The sequence below is a fragment of the Bos mutus genome, chromosome 5 (assembly GCF_027580195.1).
Source record: "Bos mutus isolate GX-2022 chromosome 5, NWIPB_WYAK_1.1, whole genome shotgun sequence".
Lineage (NCBI taxonomy): Eukaryota > Metazoa > Chordata > Mammalia > Artiodactyla > Bovidae > Bos > Bos mutus.
In genome coordinates this window covers 113,001,672-113,026,018 of record NC_091621.1, presented here as the reverse complement: position 1 = coordinate 113,026,018, position 24,347 = coordinate 113,001,672, and the positions used below count along the sequence as shown (strand labels likewise).

At 56.4% G+C, this 24,347-nt stretch overlaps 1 protein-coding gene across 1 annotated transcript; it reads right to left on the bottom strand.

Annotated features, from left to right (window-relative positions):
* Positions 1-2,589: 2,589 nt before the first annotated feature.
* Positions 2,590-18,514, bottom strand: LOC102270770 (sodium- and chloride-dependent betaine transporter). Its single transcript, XM_070370159.1, has 15 exons — positions 18,389-18,514; positions 14,686-14,962; positions 11,732-11,866; positions 11,030-11,170; positions 10,435-10,522; positions 9,299-9,431; positions 8,757-8,891; positions 8,295-8,398; positions 7,916-8,040; positions 7,510-7,622; positions 6,918-7,055; positions 6,110-6,212; positions 5,208-5,308; positions 4,586-4,756; positions 2,590-3,250 (listed from the first exon to the last, which is right to left on the bottom strand). The coding sequence occupies exons 1-15, from the start codon at positions 18,512-18,514 to the stop codon at positions 3,107-3,109; spliced, it is 2,034 nt and encodes a 677-aa protein (XP_070226260.1). The 3' UTR covers positions 2,590-3,106.
* Between the last annotated feature and the right edge of the window lie 5,833 nt (positions 18,515-24,347).

The window sequence follows — 24,347 nt, the reverse complement described above, 5'->3', positions numbered from 1 at the left end:
CCTGGTCAAGAACCATGGGCTTCCCTAGTGGCTCAGATGGTAAAGAACCTACCTGCAGTATGGGATACCTGGGTTTGATCCCTGGGTCGAGAAGATCCCCTGGAGAAGAGAATGTACGCACTCCAGCATTCTTGTCTGGGAAACCTCATGGGCAGGGGAGCCTGGTGGGGTACCCACTCCAGCATTCTTGTCTGGGAAACCTCATGGGCAGGGGAGCCTGGTGGGCTACAGTCCGTGGAGTTGCACAGGGTCGGACACAAGTGAGCGACTAACACTTTCACTGCTTTACTCCCCAAGAAGGCTGTCCAGTTCAAGATCAGCTCCAAGACCCAGCTTGGAGTCAGAACTGGTCCTACCAGGAAAATTCCACTCTCGGGGTGGCAAGAGGATGAGGGAGCTGGGCTCGGGAGATGGGGAGGAGGGATGGGAACTCTTTCCTTGCCCCTCCTCCCATTCCCCCTGCAGGTCTGGTGGCTTCTTTCCCAGGGGAACCAGGAGCCCTCACCCCACTGGCTGCTCCTAGCACCTCAGCGCTTCCTGCTCCCACGACCCTGAAACCTCAAGACAAACTCTGGAAAAATTGTGGGAACTGGCCACAGGGATGGAGACCACCAGGAGGGCCGGCTCTTGTTCCCACATTCCCAACACCACTGGAGAGGCCTATTGCCCCCCTAGGAACTCCCTAATCCCCTTTCCTCCCAAGACATCTGGGTGGGAAGCAGCTTCCCCCTCCACTGCACCCCAACCCCACAGGGAATGAATGTACAGCAGGCATGAGGGAGCCTTGCCCACCATCACAGGGGGCCACAGAGTCCCCGGATGTCAGACCTGGAAGCAAGCAGATTATGAGACAGGCGGGGACTGGGGACCTGGGACCCTTTACTGCCGTGCGTGTACCTGGACAGGTGTCTCCTCATCTCTTCAAGCAACAGATACAAAGAAACTGTAAGGAACTGAAACTAGCGGCACGCCCGCACAGCCGGGGCAAGTCGTGAACCATAAGATGCAAAAGCCAAAACCCAACTGCCATGATCCCTGTCCACCACTAAGGGGGTGGGCAGACCCCCTAAGCCACCCTCCCACCTGACCCACCATACCCTCATCCCAGCTCCTGCCCCGCCCCCAAGGAAAGGAGCTGGAGAGAGCCCATGCCCCGCCCCTCCGTGTGCAGAGTTGCCTGCTGCCCACAGCAAGGGTCTCCAGGCTGAGGACCCAGCTGCACAGCTTGGTGCACTCGGGGCAGGTGGCCAGCCCCTGAGAAACCTGCTGGCCTCCACCCCATGCCCCCGGCAGCAGGGCTGTCCCAAAACCAGCAGACTCTTGTGGGAACACCCACCAGGGCCGTGAGGAGGAGGGTGTGGGAGATTTTTGTTTCCAGAGGGCACTAGCTTGCACAGGGAAGGGGAAATGCTCAGCCAGTCCATATGTCCAGCGAGGGCAGGGGTGAGGGGGCCTCAGGAGGTGGGAGGCCAGATCAGGGAGGTGGCCCTGCTCCCATCTGCCACCAGGTGGCAGCAGAGAGCACCATGCCTGCCCCTCTCAGGTCCCCAGTTCTGGAAAAGAGGAATCCGGCTGGAGCAGAGTTCCTCTCCATCCCCGGAGGGCCTTCTTCACCCACCAACTAGCCAGTTAACTGCCACGGTGTGCAGGCAGTCCAGAGGGAGGCAGAAGGGGCCACCCAGAACCCAGGAGTCTGGACATCTGCTTGTGCCTGGCGTGCCAGCATCCTTGTTCTCACAAGCTGAGCAGTCCTCAAAGTTCTGAGCAAAGGATACCGGATGCTCTGAGGATGCTGGGCAGTGGGGATGGAGCTCACCCTGGCTGGACCACAGACTTTTACTCCAGCCACCAGGTGGTGACTTCTACCTACACATCACTGCAGGTGGCTTCCCTTCTTCCAGCCCCCAGGTCCTCCCCAGGGACACTGTCCCCAAGTGGCCCACTCCATCCCCACTCCCCCTCCCCCCTTCCCTTTGGAACAAGACCTCACAGCTTATCCAAGCCCTGCCTTCTTCCTCCAGGAAGCCTTCCTCCTCTAGGAAGCCTCCCCCAGCCAGGGAAGGGTCTGGCATGGTTTGGCAGGGGCCTCGGGAAAGGGGCACCCCCATATCTCTGTGGGAGACTGGGAGTCTCTCACAGATCCAAGGTATCCTCTGGTGGAGAGGGTGGAAAGTGGGGAGAAGACAAAAGTCTAGAGAGGAAATCTGGTCAGAGGGGTGTGGGCTGGTAGAGGAACTGCCAAGGGGGGCTGCCAATCTGGGGGGCTGCTCACCCCCACAGAGGGGGCCCTCTCTCTCCCACCCCAAGAACCACAATGGACAGAAAAAAGGTTGGCACATGCAGCAAGCGCTCCATGGGGCTTGTTAACAAGGCAGGAGAGGGAGGTGAGGGGGACACTGGCCTGAGAGCAGGAGGCTTCAGTCGTGTCTCTGGCCCTGAGCAGCTGTGTGAATTGCAAAAGTCACTTTGTCTCTCAGGTCCTCAGTTTCCTCGTCCACGACGTCAGGGTTGGGACAAAGACAGAATGCCAAACAGAGCTGCCAGGAGCTCTGTCTTCAGAAGGTCATGAGCTGGGGAATGTCTGTGCAGGGTGCAGGCTGTGCCACCCCGAGCCCCTGCCACCCCAACGCTCCATGTGTTGAGGACAACACTGCAAGGCAGGCTGGAACTGGAGATGCCTTGAGAGCCTGTCTCTGGGAAAATGCCAGACAACAGTGGCTGTGTCTTTCTTTGGTTCCTCCCCGTAGACTCCAGGATGCTGAGCCAGGTGAGGGGTCCCCTCCAGCAGAACATTGGGATCCAGCGTGGGTGTCAGTGGTCACGTCTGACATGGCACTACCCTCTCCAAGCCCAGAGATGGTAAGAGGAAGCCCCCCATAGAGGGCACTCCCCCCGTGTACACTGCAGTTGTCATAATCAGACAGCGGGCTTCAGGAAGACCACCTCCTGCTCAGATAAGATGCTGAGTTCCAACAGGCATGGCATGCTCCAGCCCCAGGAGGGGCTGCCCACGGACAGCACAGAGTTTCTCGGCAAGGCTGCGGGAGAGGGCAGAGGTGAAGCTGTCCGCTGGGGACACAAGAGCCACCTGGCTTCCGGGCACTTCCTACAAGTGCGTCTCCTTCTCCCCAGCCATGAGGCCCTCCTTAAGTGGGGTGGGCCCGCAGTCCCGGCTGCTGCCACCATCCAGACAAAGGTGTCTCTTGGGCTGCGGCAGGCTGGGGTCAGGGGTGACGAGCTGCCGTAGGCGCTGTGGGGAGAAGAGGGAGTCAGTGGTGCTGTTGGCGAGAGAGGCAAAGACAATATGTCCTCCTGTCTGTGTCCCCAGGGCCCAGCTCGGAGCCTGCCCGTGGGGAAGCTCAGTGCGGTGCGACTGAATGAATGAGCACAGATCTCGAGAAGAGAGAGGAGGCAGTGGTGTGGGGACAGTGTGGGAACCAGTCCTGACATCTGTGTAGCCATAGGCAACCCACTGAACCATACCACACCTCAGCACAGTGCCTGGCACAGGATCAGTGTTCAGGGTCTATTTTGTCCTTATTATAACTATTCTTATTGCTACTTCTATCAAATACTCAGTAAATGTCTATCATGTTTCTTCCTAGTAGTACTGCTACTATTACTATTGCTATTGATGCCATCTCCCTGCCTTGAACGCTGATGTGATGGCTGGAATCATGACCACCTTCTTGTGACCATGAAGTGATAAGTATGATGATGAAGGGACACCATGAGCAGGATGAAAGTGCAGGAATAGAGGAAGCGTCTGGTCCCCAATGGCCTCTTCAGGCAGCCGAAACAAATGCCAGAAGCCCTAACTCCGATCTTCTTCATGTGTAAGAAGACACTGAGCCTGTTTGTTTATTGCAGTTGGGTTTTCTGTGACTTGTAAGTGACACAGATTCCCACATATGTAATGTCTTTGTGGGACACTGGCTCTATGTCTTCCAGGAAGGCATGTCCTACAGCCTAAGCAGGGAGCCTTTTGCAAAGGGTTCGCACAGGGATAAGAGAAGGAGAGAAGAGGGGAAACTGTGTGGATGAACTGTGGCTGCCGGTCACCAATTTCCAGGAGTAGGAATCTGTGCTCTGTGACTCCCTGTGTCTGGCACCTTTGAGGTCTTGTTTATAACTTAGTTTCCCAGGCAGTGCTAGTGGTAAAGAACCCGCCTGCTAATGCAGATAGATGTAAGAGACGCAGCTTCGATCCCTGGGAAGACCCCCGGAGGAGGAAATGGCAGCCCACTCCAGTATTCTTGCCCAGAGAATCCCCATGGACAGAGGAGCCTGGTGGGCTACAGTTCATAGGGTCATGAGGAGTCAGACACAACTGAAGCGACTTAACAGGCACACACACCCCTTAACCCTTTGACAGTTGCTCTTGGTCAGCCTGCCCAGATGATCTGGAGGTCAGATTCTGAAGGTCTAGACTCCTGACCATTTCTGAAAATGAAGCCACGGGTCTTCAAAGACCCTTCTCCTTAAGATTCTCTTAGACAGAAGGGCTGCCTGGCCTCAGAGCTGCCCCAGCCATGATGCCCTGCCCATTGTCCAACCTCCACAGGGCCACTTTCCCAGCCCCTACCTTCTTGAAGGAACCCCGGGTCTTCAAGAGGGTGACGATGATGAAGAGAGGGACACAGCCCATGGAGGAGCCAGCCAGGAACCAGCCAATGAAGTATCCCCAGGCCGGGTACACATAGACGTTGTTGTATTTGAGAGGTGTGTACTTGCTCAAGGAGAAGAAAAAAGTGGCCTAGAGAGACAGGGGGAGGGCAGGCACAGATGCAGGAGGGGCCCACGAACCCTCTCCTCGGGGACGGAGCACAGTTAGATACACTGGTGCTTCTGGAGGTGGAGAGTAGACGCCATCGCAGACCATGGGCCAAGGCGTCAGTCACATCCAGAAGGAAGGGAGGGGAGACGAGATGCTCCAAGCAGACAGGCAGAAGTAGACCAGCAGCTGGAACATCAGGCAGACCGACAGACCGACAGAGTTGCCAAAGGAAGGGATGGAGCAGGAACCAGGCCGGATGATAGTGCTCGTGAAACCAAGAGACGGTGAGAAAAGAGGGGCGGGGGGACCAGCACACAGAGGGCACAGACCTGCCCCCCAAGGAGCCCCAGAACTCAGCCCCCTGCCCCTCATCTCCCGGAATCGACTGGAGAGGCAGGAGGGGATATAGGGGGCACTGATGGGCACATACCAGGCAGAGGCCAGGGGTCAGGAAGAGCCAGGAGATCTTCACCAGGGGCCATGGCCGGTAGCCAATCATGTCTGCCACGTTGTCATAGAAACGGTCGGCCCCTGCCCAGGTGGGTGTCGGGAGAGTGTGAGGACAGGATGGGGGGCAGCGGATGGGTTTGGGGAAGGACTCGGCTGCTCCGTCCTCCCCATCCCCCACCGTGTGGGGGAAACTGGATCAGCACACAGGAGTGACACTCGGGGAGGGGGAGGCTACCCCCAACAGGGAGCCCCCTCATCCCCCAGGGCGTCTCTGGCCTCCCGCCTAGGGATGAAGACCCACGTCCTAACACACGGGAGGGTGTGAGCCAGGGGTGCTCAGTGGCCACACAGATGCTTATCACATCACAGAGACAGATTCGGTTTCAAGTAAAAGCAGCAGAACAGCCAAGGGGCCGCTGAGCCACGCGGGGCACTGGGCAGGGGCGGTGTATGCATCCCAGGCTCCAGGTATTCATAATTATTCTCACTATTCAAGGAACCCAGGGTTGTCCCAAGCACAGCTCCACCTGCCATTTGAGAAATGCCTGGGTTCCCAGAGATGGATAAACCTCAAGTAAAAAGAACCAGGGCAGAGACTTCCCTGAGGGGCCAGTGGCTAAGACTCTTGTGCTCCCAGGGCAGGGCGCCTGGGTTTTGATCCCTGGTCAGGGAGCTAGATCCCACACGCCGCAACTAAGAGTTCTCATGCTGCAACTAAGACCCAGAGCAGCCAAATAAATAAATACAAAATAAATATGAAAAAAAATTAAGAACCAGGACAGCAGCTCAAAGAGCCACAAAGACCAGAAGGCCAGCTTGCTGGTCCTTACCTGGAGCAGATCCAGCCCTTCCAGGGACCCCAAGGCTCCCCCCACCACTTACCATACACCCAGCCGACGCAGATCACCTCAAACACGGAAAGGAAGAGCAGGCACGTGCCGCTGCAGGCATAGTAATCAAACAGCTGAAAGAGGTACATCCCGCCCTGCAGGCAGGGGATGGAGCTCAGGCTTCAACCTTCCCCTGGGCGGTGGTGGGTGGCAGGGGACACACCCTGCCCCACCAGAGAAGACAGATGCCCACCTTGTGGGGTGCCACCCTGCTCGGCCCAAGGAAGTTGTCCCTTGCAGCTAGAGTGTGCCCTGCCTGTCCGTGCCTCCCAGGCCTCATCTGACAACCATCTCTGACCTCAGTGAGGACCCCGGGGACTGTGGCATAGATCCACTGTGTTGTCTGCCCAGAATCCCACCTTCTGGAAGGTGCTGTGTTGTGGCCATCTCACTGTGAGTTTGTGCGCCCCACTCCCCTGTTTCAGGCCTGAAGAGGAGCCAGGGCTGACTCTCAGGAAAAGGGCCCTGTGTCCCCAGGGTTGGCCAGTGGCACAAGGGAAGCCCAAAGCTGCCCCAGCCATCTGTAACATCCCAGGAGGAAAATCTGCCCAAGAATGACATCATCAGAGGAAAGGAGGGGACCATCTCTGATGATGTCATTGGGGGCTGCTGGATCCAACCGTGCCTGAAACCGAACATCTAGACTTATCTGTTCCCTGACTCAAAAAGTTCATTTTCCTGCTTAAGCCAGCTTGTGTTTGGTTTCTGTCACCTGAAACCAAAGGAGAGGAAACCAACACAAGAAGGCTTGACCGTGTGGCCCCTCCAACCTCGGGGGAGGCTCCGCCCCTGCCGCTCACCTCAGTGACCAGGAAGAGCCCGATCAGGCAGCACGTGACTGAGATGGCGAGGATCAGAAGCTCCCGCCGCCCGCTCCTCCGGAGCTGCCTGGGGAACATGTCCATGGAGGCCGTCACCAGGCACTCCATACAGACAAACTGTGGGCCGGAGGGGGCTGGTGAGAGGGGTCACTGCCCACGCCTGCTCCCTGCCCCCCACCTCCACGCTGACCCGCAGAGTCAGGGGCACAGGGGTCAGAGCTGGGGTGAGTCCAGCCCAGGTCTCCACCACAGAGGCTCCCAGCTGGGAGGAGGGGGGAGGCTGGGTGGCCTGACTGCTCGGGAGGGATGTTTGGGAGAGCATGTCCATGTCTGCGAAGGGTCAGGCCTGGGGGTGGGGGGTCGGAGTGGGGGACACAGGAGGCAGCCCCTCACAGAAGAGGGTCCCTAGGCCAGGGGTTCCCCTCCCGCCAACCTCAAGGACAGGTCCTGGTCATGCAATGGAGGAGGAGCGACCCTGGGCTGGGGCCAGGGAGCTGGGGAAAGTCCTGGCAGGGAGCACAGAAGCTGGGAAGGGGGCTGCAGGGTGGGGCGGGGTGGGGGTGGAGCAAACCTGGCTGTCCAGCCCGAGGAAGATGAGCATGATGAAGAAGAGGCAGGACCACAGCTGGGACAGGGGCATCATGGTCACGGCCTTGGGGAAGGCGATGAAGGCCAGGCCGGGGCCTGCCGGGCACACACAGCATCAGGGGGGCCCGCCCGCACGCGCGTGTGCACGTGTGTGTCTGCCTGCGTGCGCTGGCTGAGCCAGTCGACTACTCTGGGGAGCACACTTTCCACCCGTCCGCTCGCCTCTCCCTCCTCCCTCCCCGGGTTTTGGGGTCCTGCTCTGTGCCAATCACTGCCCCCCAATGTTGAAAGTTTCCTAGTATCTGGCTTCTGGGACTCCCACCCCCACCCCACCCTCTGTCCCCTGCCCATCCTTCCCTCCAGCTCCCAGACAGCCAGGCAGCACCCACCTGACTCGGCCACTTCAGAGATGGGCACCCCCTGCTCCCGGGACATGAAGCCCAGGATGGAGAAGACCACAAACCCGGCCACGAAGCTGGTGCCACTGTTGAGGAAGCAGAGCGCGATGCTGTCCCTGCAGGAAACGGGAAGGAAGAGGGAGAAAGAAGCCCAGCATGCGAGGAGATCCAGAGCCAGTGAGCGGTGAAGGGCAGGGAGAAAAGGAGGTGGGGGACAGAGACCGAGGCCAGGTACCGGGAGAAGAGCCCAGTCTGGAAAGCGGACCACAGGGGTTGGATTTGTGCAGCTCGGGCCCCCACACCCACCCCTCTGTCTCCGATCACAAAGGAGGGAGGCCCCCCGCCACCCTCAGGCCCCACCCCCGCTCACCTGTAGCAGTTGTTGTGGTACTTGTTGTAGCTGCCCAGGGCCGTCAGGCACCCCTGGCAGATGGCGAAGGAGAAGAAGATCTGGGTGCCCGCGTCCATCCACACCTAAGGGAGAGAGGCCCCGAGAAAGTAGTGAAAAGATGGGGGGAGCCTGCAGGGAGCCTGGCGTGCGTGACCACACAGCCCCCCATGAAGAGCGGCCCCTCCGCCTCCCCTCAGAGCATCCCACGTCCACCAGTGGGTCCTCCTCCTCCTGTCCTGGGTGCGGTGGGCATCACGTGTATGCGTGCTGTCCACACTAGCTCCAGGGCAGCTATATTATTTCTTCTATATTATCTCTCTTTTCTGTGGTGGGCATATTTTGCCTCTACACCAAGGGAAAAGCAACCAGAGGTTTTTTGGAGTCTGGATCTGGTTTGGGGCAGGAGACACCTAGGATAAGGGTCCCCAGCAAGGTTCCTACCTGGGGGTCCTTGAGCCGAAGCAAATCTGGTTTCAGGTAGTAGATGATGCCCTCGTAGGCTCCGGGCAGGGTGACGCCTCGAACCAACAGGATGACCAGCATCAGGTAGGGAAACGTGGCTGTGAAGTAGACAACCTGCAAGGGGGAGGCCAAGGTCACCCCTCTCCAGACGGCACGAGCCTCCTGAGGAGGGGTGAGTGCAGGAAGCTTGCCACCCCTCCCTCACACGTTCCGGGGGGTCTGGGGCTCCCCAGCACAGGGTGAGACACACATCAGCGGGCCAAACTGGGGCGGGCTTATTTCACCCTGCAGGTTGCTTGCTTATGTACACAGGCCTTTGACAGTCATATCGAAAAAGAAAGACTTTCCCAGTGTTGAGCTAAACCCCTTTCCCGGGATGTCCCCTGTTCTTAGCAGGCCCTTCCCTTCACTACTTTCTCTTTCAGGTCTCCAGGGGGATGCCGTGGTGGTGGTAGTGGGGGGAGGGGTCCCTGCAGACTCTGGGGGCCACAAAGAGCGTGCCCGGAGCCCAAGCCCCTCACCTTGCCCGTGATCTTGACGCCCTTCCAGATGCAGAAGTAACAGATGATCCAGGCGAGCAGGAGACACAGGGCCAGCTCCCAGCGCAGGCCGCCCAGGTGCTGGATGCCAGGGCTGATGCTGAGAACACGTCTCCTGCAGATGAGGGGTGGGGGGTACACCGCCAGGTGAGGCCGAGGGGACAGCAAGCCGCCTCCTCCGTCATCATCGGGTGTCCTGATCCTCAGAGCTGACCCCACGGATCTCAGCCTCCAGACCACCCCACCCCCTGCCCCTCCCCTGCCCCATGGACAGCACGTTCCCATCTGTGGTCTATAAGCCCTTGGCCATCATGAGACCAAATCACATAATGCCACAGGTATGTCTGTCTAACGCATCCAGCTTTCTCTGTTGCTCAGAGAGATAGAGACAGTGAGGGCGGCACGTGCCTGAGGGGCCCGTGGTGGGGCACAGCTGATGAGCAGGTGGGTGAGCAGATGCCTGGGGAGCAGAGGGACTGGTGTGCACTGGGGTTGGCAGGTGACGGTGATAGGAACATGTGAGCCAAGGGCTGGAGGGCGTGAGGGTGAGTCAGGGCTGGGCGGGCGCCCTCGGGAGAGTGTTGGCAGCTACGTGTGTGCCGAGGTGAGTGTGTGTGTGGGGGGGGAGGGTGGGTAGACTCTGTAAGCGCAAAGGTGGACACGTGTGGATGTGGGAGAGGGTGTAAGTGCTCAAGTGGAGGCTGCAGGTGCGAGTGTGGGTGAGTGTAGAAATTTGCCAATTTGTAAATATTCCAACTTCGGCCAAGTTCAAGCTACCACCAGGATGTCAGGGCACCCAAAGCTGGAAAGGTGCACAGAGCTGATCTCCTGAGCTGCGAGGTGCAGGCGGATGAGTGGGTGCGGGTAGGGGAGGGTGAGCAGGCTTGAGTGGGAAGGGAGTCACATGGACACTCATATGGAGTCACTCACACCCATGTGAGTCTAGGTGGACACGGGGGTGTGGGGTGAGGGTGAGGGCGTGGGCGGTAGGTATGCGAGGGTCCCTCATCTCTTGGTGATGGGAGGTGTGTGCTGGAAAGGACCCCACATCCCAGGTCCTGGACACCCAAATTCCCTCCCCTGGCACCCCCGGAGGCACATCCAGGCCTGCTACCTACTCCCAGAATTCCATGACGGGGGACGTGACATTCTCGGATGGGCCCGTTGTGCCGGCTGTGGAGTGGTTCAGGAAGTCCATGCAGTGCTCTGTGGGGGACGAGGGGGCATCCGCAGTGGGCAAAGCGGGCAGAGACACCCTCACATCCTGTCCCCCACCCTCTGGCCTGCTTGCCCCATCATTCCCAGCCCTGGAGACCCCGCTTTCCAGTGTCAGGAGTTCCCCCTCGGGAAGCCCAGGGAACCAGCCCCTTCTCCCACCAAATCTGGTCCCGCCGAATCTGACTGCTCCTCTGGGCCCCCCTGGTCTGCCTCTGCCCCTCTGGTCTCCAGGGTCTGGCGCACAGTAGGCCCACGGTAAACACTGGCTCAATGGGTGGACGGTGGGGGCAGTTAGCGCCTGGCAGCCAGTTATCACCCACAGTCCCACGGGGCTGTGGGCTGTCAGGGCAGTTGGTTGAGTGACCCACACGGGGCTGGCCCACAGAGTGGCCCCCAGCAGCCCCCACAGCTTGGCTTGGGGCGGGTTTGGCTGGGCGCCTGGTCACTGTTAGCCTGTTGCCAGCCTCCCTGTCCCGGGCCCAACCCAACAGGTACCTGTGTTCCAGGAGTGGGCACAGGTGGTCCAGGGCAGCTCGGAGGTGAAGGAGCTGAACAGGTAGAAGAGGGCCCAGGCCAGGATGATGATATAGTAGATGTTCAGATAGGCCTCGATGACTACAGATGCCAGCCCAATGCCTTGGGGACAGGGTGGGGGGTGGGGGTGGGGAACAGGAAGGTCTGAGAGATCAGAGTTAGCCCGGAACCCACAGGAGCTGTCAGTGGTGCTGGAAGGACACGGGGCCACGGAGACACTGCCAGGCTTACTCACAGGCCTGAGAACCCTTTACTCCTTATTTTTCTAAATAAGAAGAGCAGGTGACACCACAGCACAACACGGCCTTAGGCCTTCTCCCATCACTGTGGTCACCGTGGTTACACCATTGGACGCACATGGGGGGCCCAGCCGTTTGCTTGTAGCACATTTTTCCGTGAAGCTGTGAAAACTCAGCTCCAGGGCTCCTCGCTTGCAAGCACCCCTCCTAAGACTGCACCTAGTTTTGTGCCTGAGTACGATTTTGTATTGTCTTTCCCTGAAGACCACTTGCCCCGGGTTTTATAAGCTTTATAATCCGGTCCTACAAAGCCGGATTATACTTCCTGCTGCCCCTGCAACCCTGAGCACAGTGTGGATGAGGGAAGGGGTGGTGGGGATGGGGCTCCTGGGGGCCTGCAGGGGGGCGGGGGGAGGACACTCACCCTGGAGGAGGGGGCAGATCTTCCGCCAGGCTGTGACGCTGCCCTGGCTGGTGTACTGGCCCAGTGCCACCTCCAGGAAGAACACCGGGATGCCACAGGAGAAAAAGAAGATGAAGTAGGGGATGAAGAATGCTCCTGTGGAGAAAGGGGAGGTGGGCTGAGCCTGTAGCCACCCCTCAATGTCCCTCCCGCTCCCCCCAGACCCCAGAGGCCCAAGGCAGCTTCCTACTGTTCTGAGCAGGGCTGGTGGAAAGTTTCTGGTCTGCACCCCACCCAGGATAGGAAAGACCTTCGAAGGGAAATGAATGAAAAGGTAGGTGGAGATCCCAATATACATACTATTTACTTTCTCAATGTGCTTCACAAATCTGATTCAGTTTATTATTTTTGGAACCAAAAACATGTGTTCTGTATAATTTGATCAATGGCACCCCACTCCAGTACTCTTGCCTGGAAAATCCCATGGACGGAGGAGCCTGGTAGGCTGCAGTCCATGGGGTCGCTAAGAGTTGGGCACGACTGAGCGACTTCACTTTCACTTTTCACTTTCATGCATTGGAGAAGGAAATGGCAACCCACTACAATGTTCTTGTCTGGAGAATCCCAGGGACAGAGGAGCCTAGTGGGCTACTGTCTCTGGGGTCACACAGAGTCGGACACGACTGAAGCAACTTAGCAGCAGCATTAAATTATCAAGTAGGTTACTTTTTAGAGGAAAACTAACAAACAAAAATATCTTGGAAAAATTATTTTCCTTCTCATTCAGAGGGTTTTTTCCCCTCATATCAGAGGGTTTTCCCTTCTTTCAGGCTCTGGTCTGAACTGGGCTCCTCTGACAAGGTCATTCTTCTGCTGGGGGGCTATTCTTGGGATGTGGTTTCTGCGTCGGAGGCGCTGACCTGCAGGCCGTGGAGGGAGGCCAGGCCTAAAGACACCCTGGAAATGACAGCCCAGGGTGTCCACCTCCCTCATCTCAGAAGTGTGTGCCTGGGTGAACACATTGCGTAGTAATGCAGTTATTGCAGAGTTAATTGCATAGTAATAACACTTGGCACTTGGGCTTCTGTCTGTAAAGCCTGCTTCTAAATGCTTTACCAATATCAAAACTCTCACAAAGCAACCTCCCAGGTACTGATGTTATCCCCATTTTACAGATGAGGAAAGTGAAGCAGAAACTCAGGTGGTCTGACCCTGAGACTGGGCTTGTAACCACAGTGTTACAATGCTTCTCAAGCATGTGTTACTGTGTAGAAAAAATAGAAAGTATAATGGGAAAGAAAGAGAAAAGCATTATATCAGTGAAAAGTGAAAGTGAAAGTCTCTCAGTCATGTCCGACTCTTTGCGACCCCATGGACTATACAGTCCATGGAATTCTTCAGGCCAGAATACTGGAGTGGGTAGCCTTTCCCTTCTCCAAGGGATCTTCCCAAGCCAGGGATCAAACCCAGGTCTCCCGCACGGCAGGCAGATTCTTTACCAGCTGAGCCACAAGGGAAGCCCTTGTATCAGCATATCCGTCCAATTTTCTTATAAACATATCCACATATATTTCTTTTTTTGCAAAAATAAGAACCTACTACGCATGACTTGATGACCATTTAAAAATGTACAGACTTCCCCAGTGGTCCGTGCTCCCAATGCAGGGGGCCTGGGTTCGATACCTGGTCAGGGAACCAGATCCCACATGCCACAACTAAAGATTGGTTTCAGTCAAATAAATAAATATTAAAAAAAGAAAATTAATCATGGATGCTTAAAAAAGAGAGCAGGATACATAGTAAATGTTCAATAAATATTTGTCAACTTAAATATAAATGGTGTTTAGAAGGATTTTCTAAACAATGGCTATTTTTACACAGGACTGTTCCTTCTTTTTCACCTTTCTGAAATATTTCTAATATTCACATACATCATTTCCACAAAAGAATAAAGGTATTTTCAAAAGGCAAAAATGAATCTGGCCACTCACAAACAAACCCATGTAAATGAATTATTCCACTGATGTGAAATATTCCAAGCAGGTAAAACCACAGCCACAGGAAGCAGATTTGCGGTTGCTGAGGGCGGTCTGGGAGAGGGCTGGGGAGTGACTTCTGATGGGTACAGGGCTTCTTTTGGGGGTGATGGAAAGATTCTAGAATCAGTTGTGGTGACGGTTGTACAGTTCTCTGAATATACTAAAACCACACTTTAAAAGGTGACTCTGGCCCCTCCCCATTACACCCTTGCTCATTTTTACTGCTGGTGCTAAAACATGCATAATTGCTTCTTTAATTAAAATCCTAGACAGGGGTCACGTCTCTTATTTGATCAGCGTTCCTCAGTGGCTCCTGTCTCACTCAGATCCAAACCTCAGGTCCAGGCCCGTGCCCTCTGGTCTCTCCCCCACCACCCACCCCATCACTCCCCTCCTCGGCCCTCCTCAAACAGGCCAGCTGCTCTTCACTTGGCCTTGGCCCTTGCTGTCCCCTGAGTTTGGCATGTTCTTCACCTGGACTCCACCCTTGGAACTCGCTGCTTCACCTCCTTCAATTCTCAGCTCAAAGGCCACCTCCTGGACAGACCCTGTCCTGGTCCCCTCGCCTCCCGTGTCTCGTCCTTCCCTTTCCGATCCAGTATCTCCCCACCCCATCCCTCCACCCTGCTCTGCTTCTAGCCCATCCACGCTTCACCTCTCGACAGACTGCGGTGGACGTGTTTGTCTGTGACCTGCTGCCCTTCGCTGCAACGTGATCCGGAGTGTGTTCTGTTTTGTATCTAGCACAGTGCCTGGCACAGGGTGGCCCACAGTAGGCGCTGAGTGAGGGACCGAGCTCTTCAGTGACTGACTTCCTCTTGGAGAGGAGCTTGTTCTGAGGAGTCAAGCCCATTTCACGGCGGGGGATGCTGAGGCCAGTGGTGCAACTGGAGCTCCACAGCTCTCCCCCACCACGCTCACCTCAAGTGAACTCACCTCCCCCGTTTTTGTAACAGAGGTAGGGGAACCTCCAGACGTTGCCCAGCCCGATGATCTCCCCGGCCACGGACAGCACGAACTCCATCTTGTTGTTCCACTGGCCTCGATCCTTCACCTGGTCCTGGGCTTCCTGGTCCGGCCTCGGGCCCTCCTCGGGGGCCCAGGGGACCACCGGAAGCCCCTCCTTGGGAGCTGCCAGTTTTCTGTCGTCTGCAGCCATGGATGGGCTGGGAGGCCGCAGATGGGTGTGAGCGGGACGGTGGGAGAGGCCAGCCTGCAGGGACGAGAGGAATGAGCTGGGCAGCCCCAGGGGTACTACCACCCCTGCTCTCCCCATTCTAACCCTTCAGCGTTGCCGGGAGGTTTTCTAATAGTGTTGGATCAGATTCTCAAATTCTCAGTGACATTTGCACCTCAAGTTACCCTTTGCTCTCATGGCTCCAATAATAAATAGGGAGCAGTTTGCTCTTTTAAAAAATGTACATATGTATTTATTTATGGCTTTAAAATTTTTTATTGGCATAGGGTTGATTTACAACGTTCTGTTAGTTTCTGCTGTACGCAAAGCGACTCAGTTATACATGTATATACACCACTCTTTTTTAGATTCTTTTCCCATATAGCTCATTACAGAGTATCAAAAAGAATTCCCTGTAACGTACAGAAGGACCTTATGAATGCAAGCATATTTTTTTAATGGGAACTGCATCAGGATTTTATTTTATTTTTTATTAATTTTTACTGGAGTATAGTGGTTTTGGGCTTCCCTGGTGGCTCAGCGGTAAAGAATCCACCTGTCAATGCAGGAGATGTGGGTTTGATCCCTGGGTCAGGAAGATCTCCTGGAGTAGGAAATGGCAACCCACTCCAGTATTCTTGCCTGGGAAATCCTATGAACGGAGGAGCCAGTGGGGTACAGTCCATGGGGTCACGAAAGAGTCAGACACGACTTAACAACTAAACAACACAAACAGTAGTTTCTTTACGATGGGAGCGGCTTGCTCTTTGCCCATTTTGCAGATAGGAAAATCCAGGCCTCGGCAGGCGAAGTGATTTGCCTGAGACCACACAGGAACTAGATGGGGATTAAAACCCAGGCTCGGGGACTGTTATCCCAAGTCTCTTTTGATCCTTGCAGCCAGCTGCCGTCCCCGCTGGCCCATCTGCCTTAGGTCCCCAGCGTCCAGTGAGTGGCGCCATTCTAGCCATAAGGGGTCAGAGGCTGCCAGGAGCCACGGGAGGTCAAAGGGCTGGTGTGGCCAGGTAACAGCATGGTCTTCTCCGGGCCAGCTGCGTGCTTGTCACTGTGCTAGTACAATCGATTGCCTCCGGGTAAACACGGGGCCAACTCGCTCTGGGCATCTGATTGGGAGGGCAGGGGAAGGTGGGGCCACCTCATGAGGCCAGATGGGGACAGGGTGGCCTTCAAGGGAAGCCTGGTTCTTCCCCTTCTCTTGGTTGAACCTCCATCCTGAGAGCTGGCAAGGATCCTGGAGGCAGAGGGGGTCACCAGAGAGAGCCTCACTTGGGTGGTCACCTCCAATCCGAGTGGTCTCCTCAAGGGAGATCCAGAGTGAGTGCCCATCACAGGCAGGTCATTGTTCCTCCTGACTTCCTACGGTCCTGAAGGGCGGCCGCTGTCTGCTCTCCCCTGTCCCTCCCATGGCCCATTTACCGGCTGCCAGGAGATAAATTGATGCCTGCTCTATCCGGAATCCTTGTTTGCCTCCCCTCCCCACACTCTGCCCAAGGCCACCTCTGATTCTGTTTCCTGCTGCCAGGAAAACGTGCCTAGGCTGCAGAGGGGGGCACTCACCCACATGCCCCCTCCCCTCCCCCGCCTCCAAGGGGCACTGGGGAACCAAAGTGACCAGGAGCTACCAAGGGCTCTGTTCCTCCAAGGCTCCAGAGAAACACAAGGGATTCTTTTTATTAAAAGAAGCGTCTGTTTACTTGTTGGTTCTTTTAACCCAGGCAACAGCCCAAGCCCAAGTCAGCTAGGAGGGCGTGGCAGGGCCATTTGAGGTTATGGAAATTTTTGAAGGTGACTTGGAGGGTGCAGATTGTCCCAGGAGTGAGGAAGCATGTCGGGGGCGGAAATTCAAGTTCTGGGACCTACGAGGAGGCTTCCCTGGCAAGCTCAGCCCTGGACGGAATGTGAGGAGAGAGGCGCCTGGTGGAATCAAAGACCTCAGCCTCTGATACAGGGAAGGGGTTGGGGGGAGAAGGGAAGGAAAAACAAAGAGGCCGGCCCCCGGGGCTTTGAGAACCAAGCCTCAGGTGGAAAGAACGGGGTGGTCTGGCCCCAGGGGACATCTGAAACAATGGTGGATGCTGGTACAGAATTGAGGCTGGGCACCCTGAAGACTGGGCCCTGAACCCTTATCAAACGAATGAATGGACTTGAAAACACAGACGAAGAAGCATCAGACAGGGACTCCAAGGTCTGGTCCAGACCTGGCTCAGAATAACAACAGAAGCAAACCTTAGCACTATGCCCAAAACATACACGTTTGCACGCATTATTAAGTTTCATCTCCATAGAAATCTTTGTGCTAGGAATTACTACTAACTCTGTTTTACGAATGATGAAATGAAGTTCAGAGAAATTCAGGAACAGGCCCTGACACCCCCAGTAACTATTTTTGAATGATCTGAAGAAACTTACCGGTACAGTAAGTGGGGAGCTGTGCCTCCGGGTTGCTCTGTTCTCTTAGGTAAGTCTCACCTCCTCTCTGGGCTTTAAGTCTCCCTGAAAGTGAGAATGACGCCTGCTCAACTGTGGTATTGGGAAGGGGGGGGGACACAAATGAGATCCACAAGAGCCAAGGAGAGATATTGCCTTTGCTTGCCACGCCATAGGGTAGCCGAGCTCCGGGCCTGAACACAGGGTCACCAACTGGGCGGCCGGGAGACAAGGCTCACTGTCCCCAGACCAGAGGCAGTATTTTCAGGGCCAAGTCGTCCCCAGCAGCTGGAGATGTGGAGACCCCCTCCCCAACTCTGGGAAAGGAGGAAATGAAGGGAAAACTGGAGGAGAGTACAGGATGCGGGGGAAACCTCAGAGCTCAGAGTGGGCACAGGATTTGGGAGAAGAGAACGCGTACAAGCTGACCCTGATGTGAAAAGTTTTGCTCTGTTTTCTTAAAAAAAAAAAAAAAAAATATTGAGAGGAGCATGATTTATGGGTTAAGGATGAAATACCGAACAGCAGGACGAAAGCAAGAACACAGGAAAGGGAAAGCTGGCTCAGAGCCATGGCAAGTCAAGGGGAAACAGACTGAAACTGCAGCAAGCAGGCTTCGAGTTAGACTCAAGGAAGAACTTTCCAGGCGGATGTTAGACATAAAAGCTGTCTGAGCTCTCCCTTTGGAGGGTTACTTTTAAAAGCCAGAAAGAGACTTCCTTGGTGGTGTAGTGGCCAAGACTCCACACTCCCAATGCAGGGGTCCCAGGTTCAATCCCTGGTCAGGGAACTAGATTCTGCATGCCACAACTAAGACCCAGCACAGCCAAATAAGTAAATATTAAAAAAAAATTTTTTTTTAAGCTAAAAAGAGAGCACCCTGCCCTCCTCGCCCACACTATGCCTTTCCACCTCTGGCCCATTTGCAAGGAATACTTAAACAACAGTGTTACCCTCAGTCTCGATGACTTGCAGACAACTCCCCCTTCCAAGGGCTCACCCCAGCTCTGTCACCTCGCCAGCTCCTCGAATCGCCTGCCCAGGCTGCCGCCGGCTCTGCTCAGCTGAGGCAGGGAGTGAGGGTGCGACCTGGACCTCCCCATTCTTCAGTGCCTCCAGAGGCAAGATACCCACACCCATGGCCGGCTCAGCCCTGCCCAGGAAGGAACTCTTCAAGAGGCTGATAAGCCCCACAGTCACCATTTTTAGGGGCTGGGCAGGTAGGTGGAGGCCTGCCCAGTGTCCAGCCAAGGAGCAGACACAGGTGAAAACGCCGCTGCCCAACAGGCCCGGCGATGGGGGAGCAGCCCAGGCCCTGGACGCTCAGCCCCGGCTTCAGCCCACACCCACATACCAGCTCCCGTTCTGCACACACACCGGGGCCGCTCCCGTCACGTCCCCATGCGCTCACATACCTGTGTGCACCGCACCACGACCCGACCCCCACCCCTGTCCAGTCCTTCACACCCCGTGGCTGCCTGGCTCAGCCCTTGTGGTCCCCCGGTGCACAAGCCCACAGCCTCCTCCTCCTCCGGGGAGCCTGCTTGGCGGGAGTCTGATCAGGTCGTGGCCCTTCACCTGCCAGCCTTCCTCCTCACCTTCGGGCACCACCTGCCTGCCTCCCCTTCCCTCTCGAGCCGGTGATCACCTCTCTCTCACCCGCTCCCTGGGGCCACCCCCCATCCAAGGACTTTCCTCCTGCTAGGCAGGCTTGTCCCCAGCAGCTCAGATGCTGCTGATGGTGCCGGGAGCTGGGGGGTTGCCGTGTCCTAAGAGTCCCCAGCACCAGACTTCCCCTCCAGCCTCGCTCATAACCAGACACACGCTTCCACCCAGTCCTCCTCCCGGGGGTCCACTGAGCCCTCTGTGGCAGCTCTCAGTCCTCCTCATCCCACATCCCACTCACCTCATCCCTTTGTCCAGCTCCCCGGCTCCCGTGTCCCCAGCAGAGTCCCGGGAAGACGCTAAGAGACCCAGCCTGAAAGGGAAATTGCCCCACTCCTTCCCCTGTTCCTCCCAGCTCAGAATCCCATCCAGCGTGGTCCTGGGACCGCCCCGCCCGGGACAGAAAGTGACTGTGTGTGTCCACATGCATGTGAGCCAGTGTGTTGGAAAAAGAAGGGGCAGAGAAATGCCGCAAGCAGAAAGAGGGCCGGAGGCCAAGAGTCTGAACCAGGATTACAACTCCTAACCTCAGGAAGTCTCCTTCATCCCCAGCCCCCTCCCCCACCTCCCTCCCTCCCAGCCGGGGCTGGTGGCTGAGGCACTGTCTCAGGAGGACCCCCCAGAGACCCACATCCCTCCCCTCCTTTGCCCTGTCCATTCCCCTCCCCTCTCACCTCGCCCCTCTGGTGTGGCTTCTGCTCCTCCGGAGGGAAGCAGATGGGATGGACAGGGCTGGGCACAGCCCTCTCTCACTGGGTGGTAGGGTGGGTGCTACCAACCCCCAGGCTGCAGGCTGAGATCTGGGGAGGGCAGGGCAGGGAGGAGGTGAATCACCGCTGGACTTTTCCACCAGTACCTGCCCTCTGCGGTTTCGCGGCCAGGCTCTGGACCTTCCCAGCCACAGCCCCTTTCCTTGGGATTTTCCTAGACACAGTGCCCAGAGCATGCCTCGGGAAGCAGCATCCGCAAAGGACACAAGTTTGCAGGCAGACAGCCCTGGGTCTGCCCCCTTCTCTGTCACCTCCGGGTCATGTCAGCCGGGCAGGCATCTGAGCCTCTTTTCTCACCTGATAGCACCCACTTGCAGAGCTGCCAAGAGGGTTAAAGGGTGTTATTGGTGTCTCAGGCCACTTGCTGGTGTTTGCTGGGGTCTTCCAGAAGCAGGGGCTGGGGTGCAGGAGTCCCGGGCGGCGACACGATGCTCTGGTGACCTCTGGGCAGTAAGCACACAGTCGGGACTTGTCTGACCGCCTGGCAGCGACCCGTGGTGAACTGGTGTTTGAGTTAGCGTCTGTGTCCCCTCTGTGTGCCCGGGGAGCTGCTCTAGAACAGGGTCCTCATTGACGTTTCTGCAATGTCCTCACGGCAGTGGCACAGGGCTGCCTGTGATCTTTCACTCTGTACAGCCAGGGTCTCCTTCTGGACAATGAAGACGTCTCTCTGGCCCCAGGTGGTTGCGGGGGAGGAGAAGTTGTGGGGAGAAGGGAAATTTCCCTCAGCCTGGACTTCCCCTTCGTGTTCTAGAACTTCCCCGCAGGGCCGGGGTGTGAAGCTCGAGTCTCAGTCTGTAGTTTTCCATCAGCACCCTACTCAGCGTCTCTTGGGCCCCTTTCGGCACTTCCCCCAGGCTCCATGGACAGAATCCTCACTCCCTGCCCCCAGCCCCCAGCGGGGATGGAATGACTGTGCTGCTTGCTGCGATGCCCGGCTGCTGTCCCCTGTCCCCACAGTGCATCAGCCGAACGGCAGAGGGGCCCCCAAAGTCCCTGTGATTGATTACCTGGCTGCAGCTGCTCAGAACCAATGACTCCACCTCTCGGGGAAGCGGGGAGCGTGAGGGAAGAAAGCCAGGCTGGGCAGAGGGTGAATTTCCCAGCTCAGGCATTCATTCAGAAATGTTTCTTGGTGCCAAGTGTGTCAGGCGTCTCTGCAAGGACCTGGAGATACACGTGTCACCTCCTGTTCGTGTCAAAGAGAAGGGCTGCCAGGTTTCACCTGGCTGCCCTGTGTCTCCCACCCTCCCTGACTCAAGCCCACCAAACCCTTCAGCTTCCAGCCCCCGCTGGGCATTTAGAACAATCTGTAAGTTCCCAGAGGCACGAGACTCGCATCTTTGCAAAAGGTGAGGATCCCTAAGCTACCTGGAAAGCCTGCCTAAGGCTGGGCTGTCTCCATGCTGGGGAGGGTCGGGAGTGAAGATGGACTAGTGAATCCGGTATCTTAGTGCAGTGAAAACCGTTGCATCACTGCAGTCATCTTCTATCCCAAGCCTGCTTTTGGAGGGCCTGAGGTGGAACCTGGTTCCTGAGCACCTAACTCAGGCCAGGCGCTTTACATGACACCCCATTTTGTCCTCACGAGAAACATGACGAGAAACATGAAATCTAGAAATTGCTAGCCCGTTTTTCAGTGAGAAAGCTGGGGCAAAGAGAAGCTCATTTACTAGGTGTCCCTAGTAAATGAGGGAGCTAGGATTTGAAGCTGGGGTCCGAAAATCTGTGCCTGTTTCTCTGCAGCAATGTTGCCTAGACCAGGAATATCTAGAGGGCAGGGATCACATCTCATAATTCTATGTTTCTCCCTCAAGCATTTGATATAGTGCTGGATCAGAGTAGGCACTTGGATGGATGGATGAATTTGTGGATAGATGGATGGGTGGATGGGTAGATGGACGGATGGCTGGCTGGATGGATGGACAGACGGATGGATGGATGGGTGGGTGGATGGACGGATGGGTGGGTGGATGGACAGTGGGTGGGTGGATGGACAGACGGATGGATGGATGGATGGATGGATAGGTGGGAGAGAAGAAGGGATGGAGGGAGGGAGGGATGGATGGATGCAACTTGAGGGAAATACTGATCTCGGTTTTCCCTCTCCAGAAAGGGTATTGCTCTCTCAGAACCAGGGGATAGATTAGGGCCTGGAGGACTCAGGTCTTGCTTTTCTTAGACAAAACTACTGATGCTAAGCAGGACCCTCAGGCCATGGATGTAGGGTTATTTTAGGTCTGCCTCTCCCTTGCTTCCTAGCAGAAATGCTTAGGTAATAAATGTGTAGCCTTCTTCCTGGGGCCCCTTGCAACCTGATACACGGGGCTGGGGAAGTAGCGGGGCAGCAAAGATGTCTCTGAGCTCTTTCTGGGCTTTTCTGTTTCACTGACAACTCAATGCAGGGGTGGGGGTGGAGTCATGGAAAACAGGATGGATTTGCCTGAAATATGTCTCCAAGGCAGCTACACCTACCCTCTCCACTGGACTCTAACAACACAATGAGGTAAATATTATTATTCTCATTTTATAGCGAAGAAGATTAAGGATCGGAGCCATGAACTTGCCCAAGGTCACATCGCTAGTAAGACCCACGCCAGGCCTGCCCGCCTGGCAGACTGTGGTGTGTCCAGAGGCCTGCCCGCCTGGCAGACTGTGGTGTGTCCAGGTCTGTACACATTCATCTGTGGAGAGTGAGGGGCTGTGTGTGTACACACGTGTGGGTCCTAGACCAGTTGTATGTGTGAGCACAGTCTGAGGGCCCATGAAGCCTGGGGACTCAGTGTCCCCTTGGCAGCTCCCCGATCTCAGGACGGCCAGCCCTAACTCTCTGGGTACTACTGCCTTTCCTCTTCCTTCCAGCTTGCCCTGAGGCTCTCTGTCCGCCTCACAGAAACCTTGATACAGAGGCGCTGATCTGCCCATTTTACAGATGAGCAAACTGAGGGTGAATAGAAGCTAAATGATGTGTTCTAAGGTCTTCTTCTCCAATAGGTGATGTCTCTAGACAAAGGGCTCTTCTTCCTCTGGGAACTGCAGGATCTGAATCTCCCAATCAGGGCTCGAGCAGAGGGGACAGAAAGTGGCCCCACCCCAACCATCCCTTTGAGAGGCTGAAGTCACGTCCAGGTATGGCCATTCCCTTTCCCTGACCTGAGCCCTGACTTTTAGGACAGCTCCCCACCTCATCCATCCCCCACTCTTCTAATGACCTCAGGGGTGGGCTCACATGCCCGTGACCCCATCCAGCCCCACCACAAACCTGTGTGTGGGTGAGGTACCCAGTATCATCTCTGTCTGCAAAAAATGAAGACCTGAATTCCACCGAGAAACACGGCAGGTGTGAGGCAGGAGAAGACCAGAACCCAGATCTATGGATCTTGTGCTGGTGAGTTATTTTCCAACTCCATCCACCATCAGTGAAGCTCCCAACTCGGGGTCAGATCACCATGACTGAACAGCCCACCTCCCTCCCTGGGTCTTCCCAGACCCCTGGCCTGGGATCCTCGGGGTCCCTCCCACACCCACTTATTCTTTCGCAGAGACTGCTTTTCTATCATAGCGGTTGTCGTCCTTTGTCCTTAAAGAGATGTCCGTTTTCGCTCCTCACGTGTCCTGAGCACAGCACCCCGTAGTTTGTGTCCTGGAAATGTCCTCAGCTGGGCAAAGACTCCACGTGTGTATCTGGAGACCCACAAGTTCCTCTAGCAAACTTATTTCTCCCATCTTAGGACTGGGTTGCGCCTGGCACACTGGGGTGGGGGGTGGGGGCGGAAGCCACTGTCCACGAATGAGCTGCCACCACTGATTTTAATAAACCCTCCCAACAATAAAAGAATAAAACCTGAGGACTTCAGTGCATTTTCCCACTAGTAGGCTCACTAAAATGCTAAGAAAATCACCCAGGAAACTCTGTGAACCTGTCTGCATCGCTAAGAATCCTTGGAGGCCCCCAGGACAGGCGCCTGCTCCACTCACCTGCCAAGCGCCAGGTTGCAGAGCGCACCTGCGGGCGCTGCAGAGCCAAAGTCAGGCCCGCTGACCCCGAGGTCGCACAGGCTCTGCTTCCCACCTGGCTCCTCTCTGGCCGCCTCTGCGCGCTCAGGCCCGGCAGCCCGCGGAGGTGCCCTAGCCGCCCACCTCGAGGCCGCGTCCTGGTTACCGAGTCTGCATCCATCCTCCTGCGAGCGGAGAGGCGCGGCGGCCCCGAGGAGGCGGCGCCCTCTGCTGGCCGAGTCGGGTAGTGGCCTGCTCCGCCAGGGCTTCGCGGACTGTCTGTACGTGTCTAGAACCCGGCGCACGATGCCCGGTGCGGTGTGCAATTTGGGAAGGCAGGGCCGGGAAAGGACTCGGCGGGGGGAAATCGGGCGGAAAGAAGCCCAGCCACTCTCATCCTCCTTCCTCTAACGAGAACTCCTTCTTCTCCCTTCCATCTCCTTTCCTATTCCAGAGTGAAGGAGCAGGGGAAGGGACCTGGGAGAGGGGACGGATGGGGAGAGGGGATGGACGGGGGGTGTGGACAGAGGGGAGACAGCCCC

Coding starts and splice junctions, on each gene's coding strand:
- LOC102270770 (XM_070370159.1), bottom strand. CDS start 18,514: ATGGGTGTGGGTATCTTGCCTCTGGAGGCACTGAAGAATGGGGAGGTC. Junction 8,892..9,298: donor GCGTCAAGATCACGGGCAAG/GTGAGGGGCTTG, acceptor TCCCCCTTGCAG/GTTGTCTACTTCACAGCCAC. Junction 4,757..5,207: donor TGACCCCTGGCCTCTGCCTG/GTATGTGCCCAT, acceptor CTGTCTCTCTAG/GCCACTTTTTTCTTCTCCTT.